General features: G+C 40.0%; 1 protein-coding gene across 3 annotated transcripts in view; it reads right to left on the reverse strand.

The window, feature by feature from the left end:
* Positions 1-213: 213 nt before the first annotated feature.
* The window catches only part of ADGRL4 (adhesion G protein-coupled receptor L4), an 81821-nt gene continuing 54214 nt past the window's right edge, over positions 214-27820 (reverse strand). For all 3 annotated transcript variants that reach the window (XM_057408304.1, XM_057408305.1, XM_057408303.1), the window contains 6 exons: positions 26727-26930; positions 25476-25696; positions 25315-25381; positions 4051-4142; positions 2433-2601; positions 214-1897 (listed from right to left, as the gene is read on the reverse strand). In XM_057408304.1, coding sequence (XP_057264287.1) covers positions 1835-1897; positions 2433-2601; positions 4051-4142; positions 25315-25381; positions 25476-25696; positions 26727-26930 — 816 coding nt within the window. In that variant the 3' untranslated portion in view covers positions 214-1834. The remainder of the gene's footprint in view (positions 1898-2432; positions 2602-4050; positions 4143-25314; positions 25382-25475; positions 25697-26726; positions 26931-27820) is intronic.

Consider the following 27820-nt stretch of genomic DNA (forward strand, 5'->3'; position numbering starts at 1 on the left):
TAGTTACATTTCTGCAGGAGATTAAAAATGATGTATTAGTAGCTATCCTTCTAAAAATACTCTTTTAAGTAATATGTACCTGTATCTTCCCAAACCTGGAAGAACATACACAAGAACAAAGGAGATAATACAGCAAACAATTCAGGGCAAATAATTATAACCATGAGAACTTACACCAGTGTATTTATTTAAATAAAGGGAAATGTCAAAATGTGCAAGCTAAGAACATGAGTTTATTCACATATTTTACATTCAAAGGACCAACAGATTTTTTTTTTCCCCCAAGAAAAAGGGCTTTTCTTGTGGTTTCCAAAGTTTTGTCAGAGACATGGAATATACTTAATGAAGCATATCACTGCAGTGCATAGAGTGAAAGCCTTGTGTGTAGAGAAAAAGATAAAAACCAACCAAACAAATTAGACCATTGCCAACAAAAGGTTTCCTTTAATATAAATAAATCTCAGAGTAATGCTTTATTTTAACAGACAACACAACAGTGGGATTTATTAAAAACTACATATTTACAGTGCCTCACAGGTAAAAACACTGGGCTTCATCTGAGATCCTAGACACTTCCTGAGAAGGCAATGTGGATTGAGGATTGCTCAGCACTTCAAACACACAAGCTAGGTGCTAAAAGGGTGAAATTAAAGCATACTTTTAAAGTAAGTCAGATGGGAAAGGTGGAACCGCTGATGCATCATATCTATGCCCTGATCTGGAAAAACCTGCACCTCAATTACTCTGTTTGTATTTCAGTAGATCTATGGATGCTCCCAAGGTTAAACACAGGATAAGTGTTTCAAAACCAGGAGCCTCAGAGGAAGACAACTGCTTGACTCAAAGATTCTGTGAATAAACTGCTGTAGTTACAATTTTATGTGGTATGGAGGCACACACCACTGAATTTAAATCTGCATTCTTCTGCATGGGTGATTACTACCACTTTTAATTTGATGCTACAAGGTCTGGATTCCAAATATCAAGTGACGAACTTATGAAAGCATCTTCTTCCCACAGCCTCCAAAATCATTGTGCCAGTTTAGCAGATCTCAGTCTTTTTGGCAATTAAATAAAACAAGAACCAGATCTTTTTCAAAGTATTCACAAAACAATCTTTCACTTATAAAATGGCTGTCCCACCATTCTTGTATCAGATCTGACCTCAGCTCTTAAGATCTAAACAGTTCTTTAAAAGTTATAAAAATAAAGAATTGATTAATATACAAATATATATTTCAGAGTGATAAGAGAATAATATTAAACAAATTCTTTCTTTAATCTACTTTAAATTAAAAGAAATGTTTTCAAAAGTCTGGCCTGAAGCTGATCTTTATCTATTGATTCTTTAATGGAACCCATTCCCTGCAGATGACCACATACAACTTAAATGTAAGAAGCTCATTGTTACAAAAAAATACAGTGAACATGTTTCACTAACAAGGCAATTCATAAAATCTGCTGTGCCAGTTAGATTTTGGTATCTTGTTTTCAAAAACTGCAGATATTTCTAATATGAGAAACAAAACCTGAAAGTCATGAAAAATCTTGATATTCTTCAGAAATTTGCTTTTTTTCCCCCAGCCTTCATTAATATTTATTTTGCAATAATTGAGTTTGGTTTGTATACCGTTTGTATTCAGCATAATATAAATGCTTTGCATTAATGCACACATATGTACAAAACCAGTCAGTAATTCAATTAAGAGATATGCCTGCTCACTGTATCATTTCGTACTTTCACAATAACACATTCTTTCCATAATATCCATAACAACATCATCTAGCTTGCTTCCTTCTTCCACTGAAATGCTCGTGCATATTTTTCTTCCGTTTATCTCAAGCAGCCGAAACAGCAAGGAACGTTTTTGAACAACCTATAATATTCTTCCTGAATCTGAAATAAAAATGTTGCATTAAAATATGGGATTAATTGTTTATTATTATATATTTATTAATACTTCTATATGTCTTTCAAATAATTTTGTACTGCTCCTTTCACTAGATGTCTTAAGGTAGGGTTGGTTTTGGCCTTAGGACAGAATGGAGGAAGTGTTATCACAGAATAGCGTGGGTGAATCCTGCTGTTCACTGGAAAGGCTGGAAGTGAGTGCTTTTGCACACACTGCATTATTTCACTGGGTTAATGACACTATAACCAGTTTTATAATTAAAAAAGAAAACCAAAACACTTTTTTTCAAATTTCATATATTGGTTTTAAAACTGGGGAGAAATATGTGAGAAGGTAAAAGTTAATCAGAGATTTGTCTCCACTGAAAGTGTAGGAGAATTTCACATTTTCTCTCCTCTCCCCCATTAATGGCACAAGGATTTCCTTGTTGTACCACAACTCCACTTCAGGACTGGGGAGCTGCATCTGTAGGTACACGAGACTGTCTGAGTGGCCTCCCACAAAGAATGGGACACTTACCTTCCTAGATAACACACAAAGAAATATGAAAATGAACATCCCCTGGAATGCATTGAAGATTGTAAAAAGATATGCTGTAACTACGGATCCCTGGACAACATGGAGGACTCCAAAGATCCACGTAGCCCCAAGGAGGAACAGGAGAGCAAGAGCACCTCGGGCACAGGATCTAGACAGGAAGGAAGCATTGTGAACAACATGTGCGCAAGCGCTATTTTCCTTCTTTTACCTCTTTGGAAGGTAAATGCTGCCTAGGCAATTTTTTCACATCTGCAAAGTCCTGAGAAATGCAAATACACAGGCTGTTCTTTGGGGTGTGCTGTAGCATCGTGGCACGAGTAAGCTCGCATAATCACTGCTGAAGAGCAGAGTAGAACTGGAGGGCCCTAAAACACTGGCTTCTTTAATCTTCAGATACGTTTTCTCTGGTGTACTGCAGCACCATATGATTCGATTTAAATCTATTGTTAGTGTAATACCCCAAGGAAAAACATATGTCTGTTATGAAGCATTCCCCCCTTTTTCCTCCTCCTCCTCATCTTCCTCAAAAAATAACCCAGAAAATTGTACAGTATGCTCTTAGGTCAGTACATGTGCATGACATCAAAAGGTTACCAGGCTGCCTCTCAGGTTCACTGCAGAAGACGGTGCCAGCTGTAAAACTAGACTTACTTTCTTTCATTCTTTCTCTTAAAAAAAAATTGTTTTTGCTCACAGACTTGAGCAAATTACAGCATGTTGTCTTGGAAATGAAGCCACTGATTTCTTTCTTATACACTCTCAGACCAGTCCTTGCAGGACTTCCATTGAACAACAGACATTTTTAGCATTGTTCATCTGAAAATGAATAATTTTCAACTTCGTTAAAACCAGGTCACCACATGAAGCTACAAAGGGTGAAGAATACGAAAAAGTAATCAATCAAACAATTGCTAAATCCTAACTATAAATCTAGTGCAATGCATTGAAACTGCAGGAGTGTTCCTAAGCAACACAAACAGTAAGTTGTTTTCAATGTTCCCTGTAGTACACTTCAGCTTTTCCTGCACAAACGGTCTTCAAGGTCCTTGTAAATCAGTTTTAAAGAGACTGAGCTGATGGAAAAATCATAGCAGCATGCAAAGTAAAAATCCTGGAGAGAATCCTGCCATACCCCCTAGCACCACAGAAGTACAATGTCTTACTGTGGACTTTTTACAAACAACATGAATGGTTTGATTGTCTTTTCACTAAATTACTTGTTAATTCAAGGCAAATATTTTTATCCCAATTCAGGCATAAGGTTTGAAATCTTTTTTGGCTTGCATAGAGGCTGTGGAAAGTAATTAAGAAAAAAAAGGACAATTACTTCTTTAACCTTGCCATATGTCTTTACCCTCTGTTTGATAAGGGCCACTTGTATTCCTTGTACACCTCTCACACAATCCCAGAGTTACTGTACAAGGTACTGCTCTGTGGGAATAAAGATTGCAAAATATACCTTTTAACAGAAAAAGAAATGATCTTTCTTTTTCTACAAATCCTCCAGAAGATTAAACTGTTATTTTTCAAAGCTTACTCTCATCTCTGGCTGTATTTACTTAGAGAAGATAGAATTTATATTAATCAGCAAACTTACCTTATGTTTTCATAGCAACTAACTTCTGGCTTTAACATTGCAGTGTGCCGAAATACTTTATAAATAATCACTCCGAAAGCCAACAAATTAACCTGCGGTGAGTGAAGAAATGAACTTTTAGTTCAAAACAGGATGCTTTTGAATTTCAGGAACTATTACACATTGAAATTCCTGGGCACTGGAATGGGTTGCACAGGGAAGTTGTGAATTCTCCATCCCTGGCGGTGTTCAGAGCCGGGTTGGACAGAGCCTTGCTTGACATGGTTTAGTGCGAAGTGTCCCTGCCCATGGCAGGGGGGTTGGAACTTGATGATCTTAAGGTCCTTTCCTAACTAACTATTCTATGTTTCTATGAAATGAAACAAATCAGATGAAGTTTCTGTATATTTGAAACCTATAGAATCCAGTGCTGGGAGGAGACACTCTTCTGTTCCACTTCTATGAAGAAAATATAAGCCCTGTAATAAACACTGATCAAACAAGGCTGTAATGCCACCTTATCTCAACAGTATCACTACAAATGGTCTGCAAATGTTTATTGATATTATTGGTAAAACTCTTTGATTTTCTGCTGAGATTATTGTCCTTAACTAGAGATGATGGAAAGGAAAGGAAAGGAAAGGAAAAAGGAAAGGAAAAAGGAAAGGAAAGGAAAGGAAAGGAAAGGAAAGGAAAGGAAAGGAAAGGAAAGGAAAGGAAAGGAAAGGAAAGGAAAGGAAAGGAAAGGAAAGGAAAGGAAAGGAAAGGAAAGGAAAGGAAAGGAAAAAAAAAGGAAAGGAAAAAAGAAAGGAAAAAGGAAAAGAAAGCAGAAAGGAAGGGAAAGGAAAAAAGAAAAAAGTAAAAGGAGAAAGGAAAGGAAAGGAAAGCAGAAAGGAAGGGAAAGGAAAAAAGAAAAAAGAAAAAAAAAAGTAAAAGGAGAAAGGAAAGGAAAGGAAAGGAAAAAGGGAAAAGGAAAAAAGGAAAAGGGAAAAGGAAAAAGGGAAAAGGAAAAGGGAAAGGAAAAAGGGAAATTGAGAAAACAAAAAAGCCCCTCCTCCCTATGGATTTTCTATTACACAGTATTGTGTAGAGCTTGACAAAATGTATGTCTTTTGTTGCTGAATAACATCATATGTTCTGAGGTCTTTGGGGTGTGAAAACTTTCAAGTGGCACAAAAAAACTTTGAGGTTTACACAAAGAATTTTTTAAGAACTAACTTTGGTTGAAAGGCTTCTTGCTGTGTATTCTCTCTTATATTTTATGTTTGTTTCATAGGTGAATAATTTCAGTTTTTTTTTCCTGCCTTCTTTGAAATGGCATTATTTTATTTCAGTTTGAAATAGAAAAAAGCCACTAAAAACCACAGTTTTGCAAATGATGCTCAATTATAGTTCTGAACCTCTGTTTGCCCAGCTAGGCTTCATTGATCTTTCATTTGAATTTATACTGCATTCATTTAACAGTGTGGATGGCTTTGCTTTCTTGCTTAAAAAAAAAAAAAAAAAGAAATCTTACTCTGCTTTGCAGCGTTTAACATCAGACTCTATTAAAAATGTTAGTAAATGAACCAAATTTTAGCTGGATGTCATCCAGATGCTATTTGTAGATCCTTGGTTGTAATCCCTTGGTTGGTTCCTGTGGGCTTCCAGCTGTAGACTGAATAGAATTAATGCCTTCCCCAACTTGTTTCTCCAGAAATACTGTGTGGTTTTCCTCCCTCCTTCTTTAAAAAAAACCAACCCTGAACCCTCTGAAATGAAAACAAAAGGCTGATGTAGGAGCACAGCATCACTTTAAAAGGAATCATTTTCATTTGTTAACACTTATGTATGTCCTCAGAATATTTTTGTTGCGTCAATGGGGGAGTATGTGATATTAAATGCAGGCTCTGCTTTAATTAGCTGCATGCTCATACTTTAATACAGCATAATGTATTTACAATTTGATAAGACAGGAGATAGAGCTGATTAGCAGTTTAGGGAATTAATCCACTGAATACCTTGTACTCGCACTGATCGTGAGAGCTATTCTGAAGCTCCTTATATTTAAAATTGTAATCTATAATATCTCCTAAACCAGCAATTTTTCAAAGTTAATTATAAGTCAGTCAGCAGTTGTGGGTAATTATATGCAGACTTAGATTTTATCTTATATTTGTTGGTGAATAATATATCAAACAATTTAGTGCACACACTGTAATCTGCATAACCTACCTAATGTATTTACTAATCTGAAAAAGGTAGGGTGAAATGTGACCAGAGTACCATGAGCATGGAGAATACACACAGCTACAGAAAAGAGCTATCCAGATCACAGCACAAACCACACGACCAAACTTCCTCTCTGGTGGCCTGTCATCAAAATCACGAATGTCAATGAGAGCCTTCTTTTTGGCATTAATAGGTTCTGTAAGAAGTTTTATGGGCCAAAACTCCTTATCTTTTGGCCACATAAACCAGCTGCAGAACTGGAGATGCTCTCCTGAGCATGGGATTGAGCATGAGCAAGGATGGGGGGAGGCTGAGGGGCAGATATGGGGCCTTGTGGCAGCAAACTCTATTTCTCTTAGTCCTAGTGGGGCTCCTTTACACAAATACTATTTACTCTATGCGTTGCACAGAATAATAGGATTTGGGCCTCTGCATTAAAGTAATACCCATTAACTACAATCTTTTCATTCATCAGCCCATTCTAATGGGAATAACCTGTACCAGGGGAATGGGAGAGGTTAACACTGGCTTCTCGAAGTTAGCTGCCAGAACACAATTATAGTACAATACGTCTCAGGTAGCCTCGCAGGAGGTAGTGTTACAGGGTAATGAGGGTGAGCTTAACTTCTGAAATACCCAGTCATTTCTAAGATTTATTAAAGCCTTAAGTTGTTTTTTTGCCCCATTTTGAAGCACTCCATCAATAAAAAATATCTATAGCAAAGTGCACAGACTGCCTTTACACAATGTTCAGTGTCTCAAAACAGTAGCTTTTAGGCTACATAGTGTGCTTGTTTTTATTTATTTTTAACCTAAGTTAGAGACCTCTGGAACAGCATTTTGTCCTTATGGGACAATACAGGTAACAACAAGTAATTGCAATTGTTCAGTGACACAGAAATGCAGCAAAATTTGAGGGAAAACAGTAACATGAACTCATGGGTAAATCCAGGACAAAAAACTAGCTAATGATAATGTGCCAAGTGTGGCCTTTAGAGAAAACTGGGAATCCAACAGGAATCCTAAGCTGAACATATTTTGCTTCAACCTGATACTCTACATGTTCTTTGCCTCAGCTATTTCTGGGAAATGTAAAGTAAAAAATTCACACTGGATGGCTGAACTGAGTAGGAATACTGAGAAGTTGGACTAAAGTAAGGGGAAATGGCATTTATATAACTAATATCCTCAAAGAGCCATACATGTTTCAACAAATGGCATGGAAAATCAAATCACCCAAAATTCCCAGATAAAGAAACAGCCACTTAAGACATTTGAATTTGTATCCAAACCTGAACTTCAAATGAGCAGAAATGGACTTAGTAGGCTGTAAAAGTCATCAAAATATAGATAGGCACAAGGAACCCTGGATCCCCTAATCTTCTAGCTGGGCCAGACTGAGGGGCTTCTGGATGAGAGGCACTGAAACATCTAAAAAAGCTTCAGCTGCTACTTATAGCCAAATACTGTTTTATACTTCCTTTGGTTGTAATCGCGTGTTTTCATTTTTGTAATTAAAGCACAATCTTCAGATCTTGTTGAATAAACCTTCAACGATGCTATAATTAAGGCTGCCTTAAGGTGACAAGCAAGGTGAATGAGAATGAAATGGCAAACATAAGGCACGCTGTCTCCAGAGAGGCAGTAAGTTGGAGTGGAGCAATATGTGCAGGCAACTGTGAAAACAAGCTCAGGATGGGCTTTGCACAGGCCTGGAAAGGGCCAGCCTGGGGACTGCTGCTGCCACATGCCGGCTTTGGGGAGAAGTTACCTGCATAATGAGCAGAGATACTCCACAGCTTTGGGTAAACCCAAAGCGTGAAATGTTGTGTCAGGGCCACAGTTTTATCAACTGAATAATGACATTACAGTGTGACATGGCAAGTTCCTGTGCCTTTGTTTTCAGTGTTATTACATGGCTGAGGAGTCAGAGAAACTGCTGCAAGTCCTGAGAGGGGCTTCTCAGCAAGTCTAATAGGCTAAAGGGGAATTGCACTGATTCTAAGCCCAGAACTGAATTCGTTTTTTTCTCTTATTTTATTGAACAAGCCACCCCAAACTTCTACTGGGCAAACAGCACACTCAGTCCTTACTATTTCACAAAGGAAACCTCCGACTTTCTCCCTGCAAGCCCAATTTTGTGAGGTGCTGAGCATCCTCAGCCCTCCCTCCCCCTGAGATTCAGTGGGAATCAGGTTTCACTCAGCACGCTCAGGTGCACTACAGGACTAATTTTAATAATTAATCTATTCCCCCCCTTTTTTTTTCTTTTTTAAGTGGTTAATCAAAGACAAGGGCTGATATAGGAACAGTCTCCACTCATAACATCTCCAGGGAATCATTTCTCCATAAAGATATTTGTAAAAGTGTTTTTAGCTTTCTTAAATTCTGGAAATGTTGTGGTATATTTATGAGCAAATGGTAGAAAACTGTGAAATAGACATTGAATAAGGGCAGTTATTATGATCCCATGAAATCAGGATTCTCGAGATAGGGGCATCTACATTTATGTATCTGTGTAACCCAGAGTAATCTCCAAGGAGCCACAAATCTGGATGAGCTAGGTTTTATTCTACACCTGTGACTGAGTTGAAAGGGAAGATGGTAAGTGGCACATCTCTCTTGGGGAGATCACCTTTGTGAAGGGTCACAAGGATTTAGGATTTAGGAGTGACTTCTGGCTCTGTTAAACCAGTTGCAGGACTCCTGTTAAAAAGAGTCCTGTCAAGGCTTTACAGATCACAGAGAGTGGCATTCTCAAGGGATTTGCAGGCAACAGTGGACCTTGCTCTGGATATCACTCTGCAGATTAGCACTTGCATGTGTAATGGATGCACATTGCGGTCTAGAGCAGGTTAGTGAAATTTTCCTGTGGCTGTGTTTTGGCAATCTCCATGGTACAGTTCCCATGTTCACAACTGTGATGTGTGCTGGTAAGATACAGCAGGCACCCAAGGAAGAGTTCAGAGCTCTCCAGAGTGGTACAAGTCCTATGGTTAGATCTAACCCACAGCCACAGCATTGGTCCAGATAATTTCTCTTGTAAAGAAATTCACAGGAGAGTAAGAGCAATTGAAAATGCCAAGAAGTTTCCTGGTGCTTTCCCTATCATCTTGTCAACAATAAGGAGGTTTTGCCAATGGAATTAGACTGGGGAGCTCTGTTCAATTAATCACATGTATTTTAGGATAGGACGGGAAAAGCCATGTGCTGTGTTAACTTAACTGCACTTAGAGATAGGATGGTTCTCTAAGTCTGTTTGCAGATTTGCATCCCTCTGTCTCAATGCTACCAGGGATCAGGTTAGGAAGTTAAAGCCCTAGTAGAATTAGATCTGGACAGGGCAACAAGAAAAACTTCTATAGGTACGTTGGTGACAGAAGAAAACTTGGGCACTTTCCAGAAAGAAATGGGAGACCTGATTACCTGGGATATGGAGAAGGTTGAGGTAGTCAATGACTTTTTTCCTCAGTCTTCACTGGCAAGTGCTCCAGTCACACCACCCAAGTTGCAGAAGGGAAAGGCAGGGACTGGGAGAATGAAGCATCACCTGCTGTAGGAGAAGAGGTTCAAGAACCTCTAAGGAACTTGGAGGTGCACAAGTCCATGGGACCTGATGAGAGGCATCCATGGGTCCTGAGAAAAATGGCAGATGAAGTGGCCAACCCATTATCCATCACATTTGAGAAGTCGTGGCAGTCTGGTGAAGTTCACACTGTCTGTAAAAGGCGAAACAGAGCTCCCATTTTTAAAAGGTGGAAAGAAGGAAAACCCTGGGCGAACTACAGGCCAGTCAGTCTCACCTTGGTGTCCAGACAATCCTGGAAACTATGCTAAGGCACATGGAAAATAAGGAACTTATTGGTGACAGACAACATGGCTTCACTAGGGGCAAATCATGCCTGACAAATTTGGTGTCTTTCTATGACAGGGTTACAGCATTGGTGGATAAGGGAAGAGCAACTGACAATCTGGACTTGTGCAGAGTATTTGACATTGTCCCATGTGACATTCTTGTCTCTAAATTGGAGAGACGTGGATTTTAAAGATGGACAGATTGATGATTAAGGAACTGTCTGGATGGTTGCACCCAAAGAGTTGGCTGTGTCCAAGTGGAGACCAGTGACAAGTTGCATTCCTCAGGGGTCAGTATTGGGACCAGCACTGTTTTAACATCTTTATCAGCACCAGGGACAGTGGGATTGAGTGCACCCTCAGCAAGTTTGCCACCAACCTGTGTGGTGTGGTCAACATGCTGGAGGGAGGGGATGCCATTCAGAGGGACCTGTGCAGATTTGAGAGGTGGACCTGTGCAAACTTCATGTGAAGTTCAACAGGGCCATGTGTAAGGTCCTGCATGTGGGCCAGGACAATCCCAAGCACATGTACAGGCTAGGTGGAGAATGGATTTAGAGGAGCCCTGTGGATAAGGACTTTAGGCCATTGGCTAATGAAAAGCTCAAAGTGACCAAAGCAATGTGCACCTGCAGACCAGAAAGACAACTATATCCTTGGTTGCATCAAGCACGCAAAGAAGGTGATTCTCCCCCTCTACTCTGCTCTGATGAGTCTCCCTTGCAGTACTGCATTCAGCTCTGGGGCCCTCAAGACAAGAGGGATGTGGCTTTGCTCAAGTGAGTCCAGAGTAGCTGAAGATCAGAGGGCTGAGGCACATCTTCTATGAGACAGGCTGAGGGAGTTGAGGTTATTCAACCTCAAGAAGAGAAAGCTCCTGGGAGATCTGACAGAAGCCTTCCAGTACCTAAAAGGTGCCTACAGGAAATCCGGAGAGGGACTTTTTACAAGGGCATGTAAGGATAGAACAAGGGGTACTAGCTTTAAACTGGAAGAGGGTAGATGTAAATTAGCTATTAGGAAGATGTTCTTCACTGTGAGGGTGGTGAGACACTGGTACAGGTTTCCCAGAGAAGCTGTGGCTGTCCCAACCCTGGAGGTGTTCAAGGCTAGGTTGGATGGGGCTTAGAGCAACCTGGTCTAGTGGAAGATGTCCCTGCCCATGGCAGGGGGTTGGAACTTGATCCTTAAGGTCCTTCCAACCCAAACAATTCTATGACTACTTGGTTCTTTCCCCCAAGATTGGGATCCAGAAGATCACTGAGAAACATTCTTATCTAGTGTCTAAGCAAATTACAAACGTCTCTGTTGATTGCTAACTGTATTTCGCAAACTAATAATGTAAAAATGAGCACGTAGGTCCTAAAATGCTAAATGTTTCAAGCTGTTGGAGTTTTGCTAATAGCACATTGCTTAGCAACTGCTATATTTAAAATAGGTTCTTCATTTCACTGTTAAATGTCCGTATTTTACATACTGGAAGAGTAACATAATGTTCTATCCTTAAGTAAATACGATGTTAGTGCTTCACACCACACAAAAATCTCTCTGTGTAGTTACAGAATGATAGCTATTTTTAGTTGAGCACTGAATGGTATGAAATACACAAAATTTAATAAAACATGCAAAACATCTGCCTGCAAATAAAAATATTTGCACTCATGTTGAAGAGTTGTAGTTTCTTTCATAATTAATTACAATTAAATGGTAAGATAGTGAGTGAAGTGATGTATTTTAATTCTGCTCCATCAAGGTAGCTGACAGCTGTCAAATTTGGCAACTAAGAAATCTTTTTTTCCTTCCTCTCCCCCTTCCTTTTTTAAGTAAGACAAAAGAGCGTTTGAAAGCTCAGAGGGAAATGGCCCATCTTTCGTGGCAGTAGCTCACTTAGCACCTGGACATCAGGTAAAATGAAACAGATCAGGACAAGGCATTCAAGAAAATTTTGTCCAACATTTTTTTTTTTGAAAAATGTCAGCTCATTAGCACTAAAAGACATTTACTGTTTTAGACTATACTTTCACCTGGAAAGGCTTCCTGACTAGGACAGCTTTTCTGATTAAAACCAGAAAGGACATACCTGAACAATGAAAATCCCCACAGACAGGGCATTTATCCAGGATGTTGGAGGCATGGGAATAATTTTCTGTTATACTTAATATTCAGACTAAGCTATGACCCTTAGTTTCTCCAACCTCTGTACCAGCTATTCATTGCTATTGCTCTGTCAGCCCTGCTGGATTTATTCCATGGCATATGATAATTAAATATTCACTGGAGCAAGGAGACCTGGATCTCCCTCATCTCCCCATTCCTTATCCAGGACTACGTGAAGACAGTTCTTTTTTTAAACAGAGGAGTAATTGTTTAATATGACGCTGCGGTTTTGAGGCTGTTTCCAATACACATGTATTTATATAATGAAAAAGGAATTGGTAGTTTCATACATGATATCTTTGTATAAAAGATACACTCCAGCCTTTCAAAAGTTATTAAACCACTTTAAATACCAGCCTTTTGAGGCTCTCTATAGTTACAAAGAAGAGAAGGTATGAGAAAGAGGCAGCTAATTCTAAAGATTCACACATACTAGCTCTGATTCAGTCTGAGCACTTTATATTCAAACTTCAAAAACGAAACCCCCAAATCATTCCCTTTTCCTTTCTTAGTCTCTGTCTCAATAATTGATGAAACCATCTATATGCTGATGTCAGATCTCTCAAAAAAGAATGAGAAAATTTCTCCCGCTGCTCTCTTAGGCATATACTTGAATTTTTTACATATATCATATTGAATTTGGTTCTTTCAAAAAATGTCTGAAGTTCAGAGCAGCTGTATCTGTATCAGTCTTTACAATGACCCTCATTATGAGTGTTTGAATTAATGAGCTTGTGATGCTCTGAATTCTGCCACAGAGAGCAATCCATTTCTGTCTTTCTGTCTGTATGGTTAATGGCTGGGTAAAATGCCAACATTCAGTGGGTCATCGTTATTTCATTCAGGGGAGAACAGAATTAAGCTATTAACAATACAACAGTTTAAGCTTCAAAATGAAAATGTATGCCATATTAATTGCATCAAATTGGACACAAGCTGGCAGTCAAACAGTCTGGGTTTGTCTCCTGACTGATTTATCTCATTATCATGTCCCCAGTGAATACATCTTCTCCAATACTTTAGGTATACAACAGCAGCCTTACCTAGGAGTAGGAACTGTAACAAAACCATTAACAACCTCCCTTTAGGCTATATTTTTGGAAATACTTTCATTAATGCAGGATTAGAGTTTTATGATTCTAAGATTTTAATGATTTCACTTGTTTTAGAAGGTAAAACATAGCTAAATGAGTTAATGTCAAACTCTGTCTCAGGAAATACACGATTATCACATAGGGTTGCTCTTTATATATGGATACTTTCAAGTTGTTATTTTACATACCTTAAGCTGTAGATTTAGACTCATATGTTTTCTTTATATTTTTAGAACACTTACAGCAAGCTGTAAATAAATATATAAATACATGGAGTTTCCATATTTTTCAACAGAGTAATCCGACTCTCAGACTTCAGATTTAATGTTTCTCATTGGATTACAAAGCTAAACACATGCTGACCTCAGTCTTTTTATTTAACCTCAGTTCTGCAGCCAAGGGCAGCAGGGATGAGCCAGTAGAGCTGTATCTGACCTCAGCCATAACTAGATCCAGTGGTAGGAACAGGTTCTATCTCGCTCACAGTGTAATTAATCACTTTATTTACTCTTTGCCTTTTCCAAGAACCTTTTTAGAAGGTGCATTTACTTGTAAGATGGTCATGACATAAATCAGGCTCTTTAATGAATTGATTCCAGGTGCATAAAAAACTTCAGACTCCATGTTATACCTCTTCAATGGTTTCTTTGCATAAATGCAAAACTCTTAGGCTGCATCTGAAGCCTTATGCAGAATCCTGCAGGAGTATTTTTATGTGGCAAAGGAGTTTTATATTCTCTTTTAACACAGCTAGCTTCAGTGAATGGGTGAGATACCATCATGATCACGACTGAGATGTCAAGTCTGACAACAGGCTATATTTGCCATTTTGGAGGTGTGACTAGTTGGAAGAAAGCTGTCTATGCCTTCCACAGTTTGCCAAAGTTTGCCAAACACTATAAAAGGTTTGGTTCTTGGGCTTTTTAGAAATAGTCACAATTCTGCTGTGGATGTAGTCTCAAAATCCCATTTTACTCAAAGCCACAAAAACTCTTTCAATGACCAAGTGAGATTTCCAGAGTATTCATATGCAATTACTACTGTAAATTTAAATTGCTTCTCTAAATGCCTGCAAGCAATGAATCAAAAGGACAGTGGAATAGTGGAAGAATATGTGATATGAGTGAGAAAATGTGTACTGTGGATGTAGTCATTGTGTAATTACTAAGAAGGTCCAAAATACTTCAGTCTATGTTAACTATCTAAAGCAAACTTATGGTGGTCCTTTTAATAAACAATTTAGGGTAAGCATAAGTTTTTATAGTAATTGTACTTATAGCAAAGCAGGGTAAAGAACCAGCAAGAGAATATTAAGCAACTAAAAAGCCAAACAAAACCTAAACTGATTTAGACAGTTGTGCTTTTTTTCTTGGGAAAAAAAAAAATCCATTGAGGCATAATATATATGGAAACATTAAAGTAGGAGGAACAGTTTATAGAAATCACAGAATCACAGAATAGTTAGGGTTGGAAAGGACCTTAAGATCATCTAGTTCCAACCCCCCCCTGCCATGGGCAGGGACACCCCACACTAAACCATGCCACCCAAAGCTCTGTCTAACCTGGCCTTGAACACCGCCAGGGAGGGAGCATTCATAACCTCCCTGGGCAACCCATTCCAGTGCCTCACCACCCTCACAGTGAAGAACTTCTTCCTTATATCCAATCTACACTGTTTAAGTTTCAACCCGTTACCCCTTGTCCTATCACTACAGTCCCTAGTGAAGAGTCCCTCCCCAGCATCCCTATAGGCCCCCTTCAGATACTGGAAGGCTGCTATGAGGTCTCCACGCAGCCTTCTCTTCTTCAGGCTGAACAGCCCCAACTTTCTCAGCCTGTCTTCATACGGGAGGTGCTCCAGTCCCCTGATCATACTTGTGGCCCTCATCTGGACTTGTTCCAACAATTCCATGGCTTTTTTATGTTGATGTCACCAGAACTGCACACAGTCCCCCATGTGAGGTCTCACGAGAGCAGAGTAAAGGGGCAGAATCACCTCCTTCGACCTGCTGGTCACGGTCCTCTTGATGCAGCCCAGGATATGGTTGGCTTTCTGGACTGCGAGCGCACACTGCCGGCTCATGTTACATTTCTCATTAACCAACACCCCCAAGTCCTCCACTGCAGGGCTGCTCTGAATCTCTTCTTTGCCCAACCTGTAGCTGTGCCTGGGATTGCTCCGACCCAGGTGCAGGACCTTGCACTTGGCATGGTTAAACTTCATGAGGTTGGCATCAGCCCACCTCACAAGTGTGTCAAGGTCCCTCTGGATGGCATTCCTTCCCTCTATTGTATCAACTGAACCACACAGCTTGGTGTCATCGGCAAACTTGCTGAGGGTGCGCTCAATCCCACTGTCCATGTCACCGACAAAGATATTGAACAGGATAGGTCCCAACACTGATCCCTGAGAGACACCACTAGTTACTGGTCTCCAGCCAGACATTGAGCAGTTGACCACAAGTCGTTGTGTGAGGCCATCCAGCCAGTTCTTTATCCACAGAGTGGTCCACCTATCAAATTGATGTCTCTCCAATTCAGGGACAAGGATGTCATGTGGAACAGCGTCGAACGCTTTACACAAGTCCAGGTAGATGATGTCAACTGCTCTACCCCTTTCCATCAGTTCTGTATCCCTGTCATAGAAGGCCACCAGGTTGGTCAGGCAGGATTTTCCCTTAGTGAAGCCATGCTGGCTGTCACCAAGCACCTTGTTGTTTTTCATGTGCCTTAGCATGCCTTCCAGGAGAATCTGCTCCAAGATATTGCCAGGCATGGATGTGAGACTGACTGGTCTGTAATTCCTCAGGTCATCCATTTTCCCCTTCTTGAAAATGATGGTTATATGTTCCCTTTTCCAGTCATCGGGAACTTCATCTGACTGCCATGATTTTTCAAATATGAAATCTTACTAGAAAAGAAGGATGCCTGGGGCATTAACCTACACTAAGTTATGGGATGCTTAAGGAAAACTGCACAGTGAACTGGCACCTGTTAGTACTTCTCCCCTTGCCCTCACCCTCCACTTGTACCCCCTCTGCTGTTTCCACTTGTTTCACTCTTGATAGGGGACATGCTTGAGTTTTCAATCTAATGTCCTTTCAGTGAATCTGAGGAAGAACTTTTTGACGTGTTTTCTTATCATATTACTCACTAAGTTGCTTTAAAAAACTCAAAAAAAACTTTTTTACAGAACATCTTTCTAGGATCTTTGAGCTTTATGTGATGAATGCGTTCCTATATAACATCATATTGTTATGTTGTTATATATAACATCATATTGGGTTGGAACTAGATTATCTTAAGGTCCTTTCCAACCCTAACTATTCTATGATTCTATGAACATAAGAGCAAGTAATTTTCATAATGGCTACAGACTCTTTTCCCAAGTATTTCCAGGGACTTTAGAACAGGGGCTTTAATGACAGAGGAAGGGAAGAAGGAAAAGTGCAAAGGAGGGACCTTAATTTCACATAAAAGCCCTGGTGTTGCTGAGAAGCTCCATCCGCTGGGTATGGCAGTATGGAAGCTGTGGCTTGGAGTTTAAAGCTCGTCCTTTCCAGGGGCAACTACTTTCTGACTCAATGATTATTTAGCACAGCATTTATTGCTCTTGCTGAACACCGTTGTCGTTTGAACTAATCTGTTTTGACCAAAGCTGCACACTCAGTATTTAATACCACTATATAATTAATTATCTCCACTTTATCCACAATGGCGTAAGAAATGCCATGGAGACACCTTTCACTGAAGCCACAGAGGGGCTAATGAAAAGGGGACTATTTTTTTTCATAAAGAATAATAAAGCAGTTGCTAGTCCCTGTAGGAATTTTATTTCCACAGAAAAGGCAGACTGAGGAACAAGAGTGGATATAAAAAAATCTTTAAACCAACTACTTTTTGAAAAATATACAGTAAATGGTACAGAGTATGCTTTTCTCATCTATCTATGAAACTTAACTAAGCATTTATCACAAATAACCCTTTGGAAAAAAAACCCACAGAATTTTCCAAAACATATATATGTTTTGTTGTAATGGAAGTCAGAAGTCGAACAACTTTTTCATTATCAGTCCTTAGAATGTCAAGAAATGTCAAGAGTAACAAACATGAGCTGCTCAATGAATAACAGGAATAATAACGTGAAGAAGCCCGAGGAGGCAGTGCTCTTGATTATGTCAGAGTTGTGTAACTGACCTTAGAGGGGCTGCTTGGTTGGGATTTTTGCCTGTTCCCCCTCCCCTTTTTTATTTCAAGTGGGAACAATGGACTATCAGATCATGCTCAATGTTGGAATCTGCAAAAACGTAAAAGTTTAAACTCTTTGAATATTTACTTTTCTACAAGGGAGATGTTCAGTTTGAATGGCCTAGATTAAGTACAAGAAATATGTGAGTATATGAGAAAGAAGCAGAGTAATGGATTTGCCACAAAATTTTTCTGCATTGATTACAGCAGTATTACTAATCCTGAATCAACCTAAATGTACAGAACTGAGTATTAGAGCTGTCCAATAAGATTTGATGAATGCACTATTCCATTAATTTTACCTTTTTTGTTGAATAAATTATTTGACAAATAATGGTAAAATTCATCAAATAAATTATCTGATGAATGTATTTTTTAAGTAATCGACTAGCTCTAATGAATATGCAGGCAGTTCCTTAATGGGAAGCATTACTCTACTGTTAGCCTGCTTTCATCACTCATATGTCTCTTTTTTGTATTTTGCAACTGCAATCTGTATATTTTATTCATTTACCCATTCATTTATACATGGGAAGTTTAAAACAGAAGAGTTAATCAATCATTGCAATTCTTAGAATATTTTTGCTTTACAGTTGATTATTCATTACATTTATTACATACAGGAATGCTTAATAAAAAGAACTTGGTTTTTCTGAAGACACCTCTCCCAAGAACTATTGGCTTATAGGTTCCAAGTCAAGTTTACAAGAATGCCCTGAAAATTACAGGGTCCATTTATAAGCCATTTTTGTAGCTGCAAACACTGCAATTACCAGTTGTTTCAAGAAACTGGAGCTTGAAGCCAAGTCAGACACCTTCTAGGTCCCTGAAAACACACATAAGAGGACTAAACCAAGCAAGGGCGTACAGGAGCCACCTCCTCTCTGCACAGCACTAGGATGTTTAGGTAAAAGACACAGAGAGGGCTATTTGAATGATGTTCAATTTTGGAAATAATCTGACCTCAAAGAGCAAGTCTGGGTTTTGTTATTACAGAGGTGATCTCAACAAATGATACTGATGGATTTTTACCATTAAATGGCAAATTGCACCTGTTAACGTTACATGTCACACTTCTGAGTCCTCGTTCTTAAAGAGGTATGCCAATTTATTATGGCAATGACAGTGGGTACAAGTCCAACTTGCATGAATCAAGACAACACTGCCAAGGTCATATTCATGTGTCCTGGGTTCAGCAGTAGCAGTCATTTTTTTTCTCCTTCTTGGTAGCTGGTGCAGTGCAGTGTTTTGACTTTCAGCTCGGGAACAGAGCTGATAACAAGGATGTTTTGGTTTGGCCAAGGACTTTGTGAGCCTCATGCTCTGCCAGGGAGGAGGGGAAGCCAGGAGGAAGCAGAGACAGGACACCTGACCCAAACTGACCAAAGAGGTATTCCATACCACAGCACGTCATGCCCAGGATGTAACTGGGAGTTAGCCGGAAGGGCTGGGAGACGGCAGGGTTGGAGGAGGTATCGGTCGGAGCTTGGTCGGGCTTGGGGGGGGAGTTATCGGTCAGCTGGTGCTGAGGTGTTGTATTCTCTTCCCTTGTTATTTCCTTTATCATTATTATCATTGGTGGTAGCAGTAGTGATCTGTGTTATACCTTAGTTACTAAACTGTTCTTATCTCAACCCGTGGGAGTTGCATTCTTTTCGATTCTCCTCTCCGTCCCTCCGAGAGCAGGGGGAGGGCAAGAAAAGGGGGGAAGTGAGCGAACGAATTACCTGACTGGGTTTAAACCACGACAGTTCTTTTTGGCACCCAACGTGGGGCACGAAGGGTTGAGATAACGACAGATCTGACCAGATTAATAGTCACTCATCACAATGACGATTTATTGGCTCTCAGAGTTGTTTCTCTTGATCTCACAGCTTCAGAATGTTGTAACTTACGTAGAGCCGGTATTTGCTGTGATAGTGTTTATCAAGTGTGGGGCCTGGGCTAAGGTTCTTGTCTCAATGTGCTTTATGGCAATGGCTTGTAATACGGGCGGGCTCCAGCAGCAGGGCGGGACGGACGTGGCCGTGGACTTGTACCTGGCCGTCCGGCTGCTCTTCACCGTCCTGGTCCTCACCCTACTCTCCATCTTCGTGAGGCTGCGGGGAGCCGAGGGGGAGCGGCCCCGGGAGCCGGCGGCAGCCGAACCGGCCCGGGAGAGCGGCCCCGGGCACCAAGCGGCGGCGGGAGCAGGGCCGGAGGCCGCGAGGGGACGGCTGCTGGTGGAGGAGGTCGGGGCGGTCGAGGAGCAGAAGGAGGCGGCTGCCGAGCAGCGGGAGAAAGGCGGCGGAGGAGCCGAGCCCCGCGGAGGAGCCGAGCCCTGCGACGGCCGAGAGCATTCCCCGGAAGCCGCCCGCCGAGCCCCAGGAGGATGCAGGAGACCACGCAGCATTTCCCAGCAAGGCAGAGGAGGAAGAGCTGGACTCAGAAAAAGAGAAGCTGGCGGTGGGAGAGCCGGCAAGCACAGCAGCTACACCAGCACCAGTGACAAGTACAGCAGCATCAACTGAGAGTTCTGAAGGTTTTGAATGGCCTTTGGGCATCCTTGGGACCTGCCTGCTGATTGTGATGGGGATCAGCATGTTGGCACACACACAGACTGTGTTCTACCCACAACCATTTTGTCTGATCTCAGAAGTTAAGCAGAGTCAGGTTTGGGTCTTGTCTGGGGTTAGACGACAATATAGGGGGACCAAGAGGTTTTCCCCAGGGAAGGACAGTCATGAGTGGCAGGGTGTGTGTGACAGTATGGGCAAGTATCTAGTCCACTGGGCCCCTCCAGTGCTTTGGAAGCATCGGAGATGGAAGGCAGCTGTATGGAGTCCCCAGCAACAAGCTGCAGAAACTGCTGAAGGGGACAGTGAATTATTTTAAGCCTGGTGGGCCCATGGCACTTCAGGTCATCAGAACAGGGATGCAACACAGAGATGGACTCATGATCGAGGGGTGGACTTAGCAATGGACACTATTGCCCAGGTTATTCACAAGTGTGAACACTGCACACAGTCTCTCCTGCTCTGGAAGACTGTTACAAGAGATGGAGCCTGACATCATGGACCAGATGGACTCAGCAGCTTTATAGGGACTGGTCCATGCACTAAGATAAGAGTGCACTAAGATAAGAGTGATGGTATATTGAAAATGTGGGAACTGAGCATGACGTGAATGGTATGGAATAAGGGGTGGATAATGTCCTGGGTTCAGCAGTAGCAGTCATTTTTTTTCTCCTTCTTGGTAGCTGGTGCAGTGCAATGTTTTGACTTTCAGCTCGGGAACAGAGCTGATAACAAGGATGTTTTGGTTTGGCCAAGGACTTTGTGAGCCTCATGCTCTGCCAGGGAGGAGGGGAAGCCGGGAGGAAGCAGAGACAGGACACCTGACCCAAACTGTCCAAAGAGGTATTCCATACCACAGCACGTCATGCCCAGGATGTAACTGGGAGTTAGCCGGAAGGGCTGGGAGACGGCAGGGTTGGAGGAGGTATCGGTCGGAGCTTGGTCGGGCTTGGGGGGCGAGTTATCGGTCAGCTGGTGCTGAGGTGTTGTATTCTCTTCCCTTGTTATTTCCTTTATCATTATTATCATTGGTGGTAGCAGTAGTGATCTGTGTTATACCTTAGTTACTAAACTGTTCTTATCTCAACCGGTGGGAGTTGCATTCTTTTCGATTCTCCTCTCCGTCCCTCCGAGAGCAGGGGGAGGGCAAGAAAAGGGGGGGAAGTGAGCGAACGAATTACCTGACTGGGTTTAAACCACGACATCATGTTATCATGGGTGGTTCTGAATTTGCTCCACAAAGCTCAACTGAACAGATTTAATGGAAGAAATGTTTAGGAGAAAGGTATATTAGAAAGGTTGCCTATAGCTGCACTTGGATTATCAGTGATTCTCTTCTAAATTTTCCTTTTACTAGCTTGCAGACTTTCATGAATGCAGCATTAATAGTCTTTGCCCAACCCTTCCAAACAATGTACTTTCTACTGCCAGCTGGTCAACTAATATATAAAGCTGTCCCTCACAATAGATACAAGTGGAGGGATTTATCATCTTTCCATGGAATCTAAAAGATAAAGTTTCCAAAAATGCCAGTATGTAGAATAAATTTCTTATAGAGAGATAAAATCCAGAGTGGCTCCCACTCAACACAGAGCAAGCTGTCATATCAGAGGTGTGGAAAGCCGTATAGAAGTCCTGCACAACGGGAAGGAGTTTGTTATTGGCTGACATTTCATGCTTATCAAAACTGCAGCTATATTGCCCTGCAGGCAAATGAGTATTTCATATTACATGGAGATGGTTACTGTAAGTTTATTACAAAAGAAAAGAACATATTCTATGGATATTTTTTTTCATACCTTTTATTTCTGAAGCTTATATTTGCATTTGCCTCAATCAGGCATGGGTTGTGGTGTGTGTGAATGTCTCTTAAAACTTGTGCTAAACAAATCACTTGTCTATTAAAAATTTTAAAAACTTGTTATAAATAATTTCTCCATACTTGTATGCTTTGATCTAATCTAATGCATAGTTTTAGGTAAAATGTTTGTGGTTCAAAAGATTACAAGTATTAGGAGGAAGAAATAAGTTCTAGAAATTATCTTCAGCTCGCAGCTTGTTTTACAAAGGTTCAAAATGCCCTTTCTTTGCTAACTGCATCTAAGGAGCTCCTGACCCACTCCTTTTCATGTAAAGTCACCAATCTAATAATAGTAATATTTAGATGGGATATGGCCATAACTTTCACTTAAGAATTCTAATAAAACATTAATATTAATAAACAAATACTTTCAGAAGTACTGTTTCTGCTTAGGCAACGAAGAGAACTTAGTTTGTACTCCTGATAAACACTTGAGCTCCCTATGGTTCACTATTACTGTAGTTTTAATGTTCAGGGATGTGTTTGAAATAATGTACCATGAGACAGAAAATCTGCTGGTACAGAACTGCTCTTGTTCTATATCATTCACATATTGTCTCAAAGCCATATTACAGTATAATCTAAAGCACGAATCTCCTGAGTCCCCACTCTCAGCAACTGAAAGCACCATTTGTGTACATGGGCATTTGTCCTATCAATTTTAAGGTCTCTGTGCAAGAATCATATTTGTGGTGAGTGACGTTTTAGAGATTTGGTATGCAAACTCTCCAGGCTATCTTAGAAAGCCTGCAAACTCAAAATTAGTAGATGAAGCTCAGGATTAAAGGTAAGCTTGAAGCTGCCAGATTTTGCAACTTTCTATACGAGGGTTGCAGTAACCTATCTGGTTATCCCAGAACAAAAATAACATTTCCTTTTCAGAGTCCTTAATTACCTCCTTTCCCTCCCCCCCTTAATTAGCTGTGGGCAGAATGGAAATCTTGGAAAAAGTTTGGCTTCTGTAATTAAAAAGACTTCCTGAGTGGCACTACTTTGGAAAAAAAGTTTAATATTATTGTGGTGCCCATGCAGCATGATTAATAGGAAGACTGGACAATGGAAACTGAATTACTGCCACCAATGTGCCTTCCACAAAGCAGACATCTGACACCAACTTCATCTCTGACATGTCCCTATTTTCCTAAGGTTTTCCATATTTTCCTTAGACACTAACCTGGACAGAGTGTAAGCCAATTACCTAGCTCCCTGCTCTCTTTGAAAACATCCTTCTTGCAGTTCAGGCTTCAATTTATTATGACATTATCAAAATAAGCTGTCCAAATGTTTTTAAAAAAAAAAAATCCACAGCAGACAACGCAGCTTGCTGAAAGTGGGTTGCCTTTCCTCCCAGGTCTAGTAACATGATTATGAAGAGACAATAACAAAGGTATCCGAATACTGTGAAAACAAGTTATCACAAAACCATTCCATAACATACAAAAAAAACAAGACAACCACCAGGCCCCTTGCTGTCCAGCTACAGCTCCTTTGTGTGGCTTCACTTAGGCAAAGGAGTGGGAGAAAACAAAAGAAGCTGTCTGGCTTCTATCCTTACCCACAGGTGGACTGCACTGGCACATAGGGCCTGTATCAACCTCTATTACCTCCTTTATATTTGCAGGGAGTGCTGGAAGATCTGGCGTGCCAAAAGAATAGCTATAGGCCTCAGAGCAAAATGAGGCTACAGGCCTTATGCACATCCATGCTTTGCAGGATTTGCCTCCGCTGCCATCTAGACTTATACGAAAGCCACTGAAGACCTGCTCTGACTCTGTACTGTGCTTGGAATTAAGCACAGCTCAGTTGGAGCTGAAAAAGAGGTTACAGATGCATAAATTTGGGGCATTTTGTATATTTTGATAATGCAGCTTTCCTGTGCTAACAGTGCAGTGATACATCACTGCCCATAAATCTTCACCTGAAGGCAGATGAGGAACAGGAATGATAGCAATAACAAAAAAATCCCATCCTTGCTGCCTTCATGGAAGAAAGAGATAAGGTCCAGAGTGGAAATAGGAAACTGACAATTTAAACCTAAGAACTGTAAGAATTTCCTAGTAAAGGATGGTCTCTCCCCATGAATTTGTTTTACTGTAGTAACCTGCTGTCCATCAGGGCAATCTGACAGCAGAAGCACAGATCCAAGGGATGTTACAGTGCCTTGGCTCTCTCAAAGTCTGCCGTGCTCACCAGGAGGGTGAGATGGGGAGGAATCACCCTGCAGTTGCATCTGGCAGGTTGCTCCCAGCCCATCCCCAGACTACAGTAGGAATTTGGGGTGAAATTTGATCAGAATTATACCTGATACTTTATTCAGCTTTGAAATTGCAAATACTTTGAAATAAAACTGTTTTACTATTGTCTTGTGTGCATTAGGCATTGCCAGTTCTTTTTTAAAAATCTTCACATTTATCACCAAATAAATAAACCAAATAAAACCCGGTGTATGGTTATAACTGACTTGACCACAGATGCCACAAGTCCTCACCATTGTACCTTCTCACTATGTTAGTTCCAGCTATCGCCAGATCACTGTCAACTCAGTCATACACAATAATGCCCCATTACAGCTGGAATGGTTTGTTAAACTTTATAGCACTCAGAAATGCTCCTGAGGCACCAAAAATGTCTTGTTTCAGAATTGAACATATAATACCTGCCAAATTTGCAGGTTTGAAGCCACTTCCAGTAAGAATTAAAAAGGCCCTTTTCACAGCTGAAATAGGGCTATCAATACTTGACTTGTCTGCCCATGTGAAATAGTGGGTTCTTTTCTCTGACGTCGCAATTTAGTTTAAAATAACTTTGATGATGACAGGGTACAAGCAAGTGATAAAGCCACAAAGATGACAGTCTAATCTTACAAAGATGACCCATCCCTGATAAGAGATTAAGTCACACAACATTTGAAAAAACAGATTATCTGTCTGCTAGGATAGTGTCTGTGTACATCTCCTGCTGAGCCATGCTGAGATGCCAATGACATACAGAGATGATACTTCTCAAAAAAGAGAAATGCTTCACAGAATTTCTGAAACCATCAGGATAGAAGAATGCAAGCAAGCAAGAAAAGAAGCTCTTATCTTATATTGAGCTTTTTTTGGTCAAATATTAATTTTTCAGGCTAGTAAAGTATTTAGACATACAGCATATAAATAATTTAAAAACACTATAAAAAGGTCTAAATTAGCCAATTTTGCCCTATAATTAGCACTCACAGCTATGCTGGCAATGGGTGGGTGATTATCAAACACCTTTTATTATCAGTTTTATGTACTACAATAAAAATGAAAATTATACTTACAAGAATTATTAGACATGCTGGTCCTATAAAACTCCATATAAAGTTGTTCTTCGTGCTGAGCCAACATCTGAAAAGTAAGCAGCAGAAAATGCCTTGAAATGTGCTATTGTGACTATTGCATCCTTAAGTATGTTGATTTGGACACAGAAACAGTGACTTACACTTCTGTGGTGCCATAGTACTTGTATCCTAGTGCGGCAGAGATTCCAACAACCACAGCTGGACTGACGTAGCCAAAGACATAGAAATTCTTATGCAAGAAACCCTTGTTGTAGATGACTCCCACCACTATAAGGTAGAGGTGAATACCTTCAATGCACATCCATGCAAAAGCAGCTAGAAGGAAATAATGGAGTAATCCGGCAGTAATTGAACAGAAGAGCTAGAAATTCAATCAGAGAAAGCAAGAGTCATAATTCTATTAATATGTCTGTTAATAAAACAGCATATGCACAGCAACGTAGTGAACTCTAAAGTGGTGGTCCAGCAGCCCACGTGTAGTACTGATTGACAAGAACTTGGCCTACACCCATGAGCTCACTTGTTCATTACTGTTTTCTGTAGCAACTGGTAAGATAAAGAGACTGCATTCAACTTCTAGTGCACTTCTTCCCAGAAAAACTATATAAACAACTTGACAAGGTTGATACCATAGTTACATCGGAGCAGTCTGTATGATTTCCTGATCTAGATGAAGTTCATTTTTACAGTTTTGATAACAGTGTAATTAGGCATCACAAGGAATTATTTCCAAAATTACTTTTGTTACTACAAAATGTTTGTAAAATGATATTTCTTGATCGGTTGGTACTGGAATGTCATCTCATGGATAGCAGTTTGCAGTTTTTCAAGTAACTTTAAATTCTATTCGACTACTTACAGTAAGATTATTTTGATAATTTATGCATAATTTAATTTCCTAAAACTATTCTGAGATGCAAAAATCAACAGCCCTTCTTGTATGAAAAACAACAGGGAGAAGTCAAGACCTCACATGCATAAAGAAAATGGGTCCTCCAGCCAACACTGCTGTATCTTAAATGCTAGCTTGGCACTACAGATGGCCTGGCTTTTAGGGAAAATTGTCACCCAGAAAGTCACCAGCATGGCTTTGTACAGTGTCCAAATAGATGAGAAAAGTGAAAATGATAAGCATATCAAGACCACAGTCTTTGATAAGATGAAAAAGCTTAAATGAAAGCCATAGAGCAATGTCAATACGCACCAGTTCAGATGAAGACCCTACTTCTTTAAATGATCATTTTGTATTTTCTGTTACTAGACTGGGAAACCAATGTCACTGGAATATTCATACTGATACTGGGAAATATTGGAAGTAGATGGAAAATCATGTCTTATACAGTACATTTACTTTACAACACAAAATCAAGATATGAGTGAAAACTACCCACCTTATTATTGTTCATATTGATTCCAATCAGAAAAATAAGTTCCGCCAGGAAAAGGCTGCAGCAGAGGTTTTTGTGAATTGTCGTTCTAGTGCTTTGAATTTCACTGAAGAACCAGAATGTAAAAATGCACATGGAGAGGCAAATCAACGAAATAATTATTCCTAGCTGAGTGATTCTTGTAAGAATGTTATAATTTGTAACACCCTGGGGGAAAATTATAATATAATATTTAAAAGAACAGCTTTGTACCTTCTCAAGAAAGACCTCATTCTATTATACATTTTTTTTCGTCTTTTCTACAAAGTATTAATCAAAACTGTTTGTAGAGTTTCACTGCAAACTTACACTTTGGATAGTATAAAAAGTATTGTTTTTTTGTAAGACATAATTCATGGAGAAATTAGTAATGAGCTGCATATATTTCTGCTCTTGCATTTTCTGATATTTCTTAACAAAACTTTTTTATTAACATCAGTATCTACTAATATGCTTTAAAAAATCAGATCATTTTCGTGAATAACAAATACACTGGCAGTAGGACATATATTAATATGACATGAACATTTTCTAATATAAAAGGACTTATCACAGCAGTGACTTAGATAAGCAAAACTGAATAACCCTCACTGCATTTGCAACATGATCAAAACAAGACTCTGAAATAACAATCACTTCAAACAAATGCTATCCCAGATACGTAACATGAACATTCTCCAAAGAAACACAGGCTATTTTAATATTAGATGTGAATATTTTCTGTACAGGAATACAGTTACATTTGCTGCTTGGTATTTGCACAAAGAACCTCTTGAAGTACATGACTGCGCATCAGCATAAGGGTACTATTCAGCTGACCATAAAATGTATCTAAGTAATTTTTTTTCTAAATAAAGAACCAGAGATTATTCTCCTCCCAAACTTCTTTTTGAAAACAAATGTATAAGTACCTGCAAAGGTTTTAAATATAAACTGAAGATTTAGGATGCTATTTAGCAACCAGGAAACAGCCTCTGTCAGCGTGAAATTCACAGTGTGAGAGAACTGTCTCAATACAGTATATTCATGCTAATATTCTGCTTGCTGTCAGTTCTGAT

The sequence above is a fragment of the Pezoporus wallicus genome, unplaced genomic scaffold (genome assembly GCF_028554395.1).
Source record: "Pezoporus wallicus isolate ANWC-B61680 ecotype Strahan unplaced genomic scaffold, APGP_CSIRO_Pwel_v1 contig_4238, whole genome shotgun sequence".
Lineage (NCBI taxonomy): Eukaryota > Metazoa > Chordata > Aves > Psittaciformes > Psittacidae > Pezoporus > Pezoporus wallicus.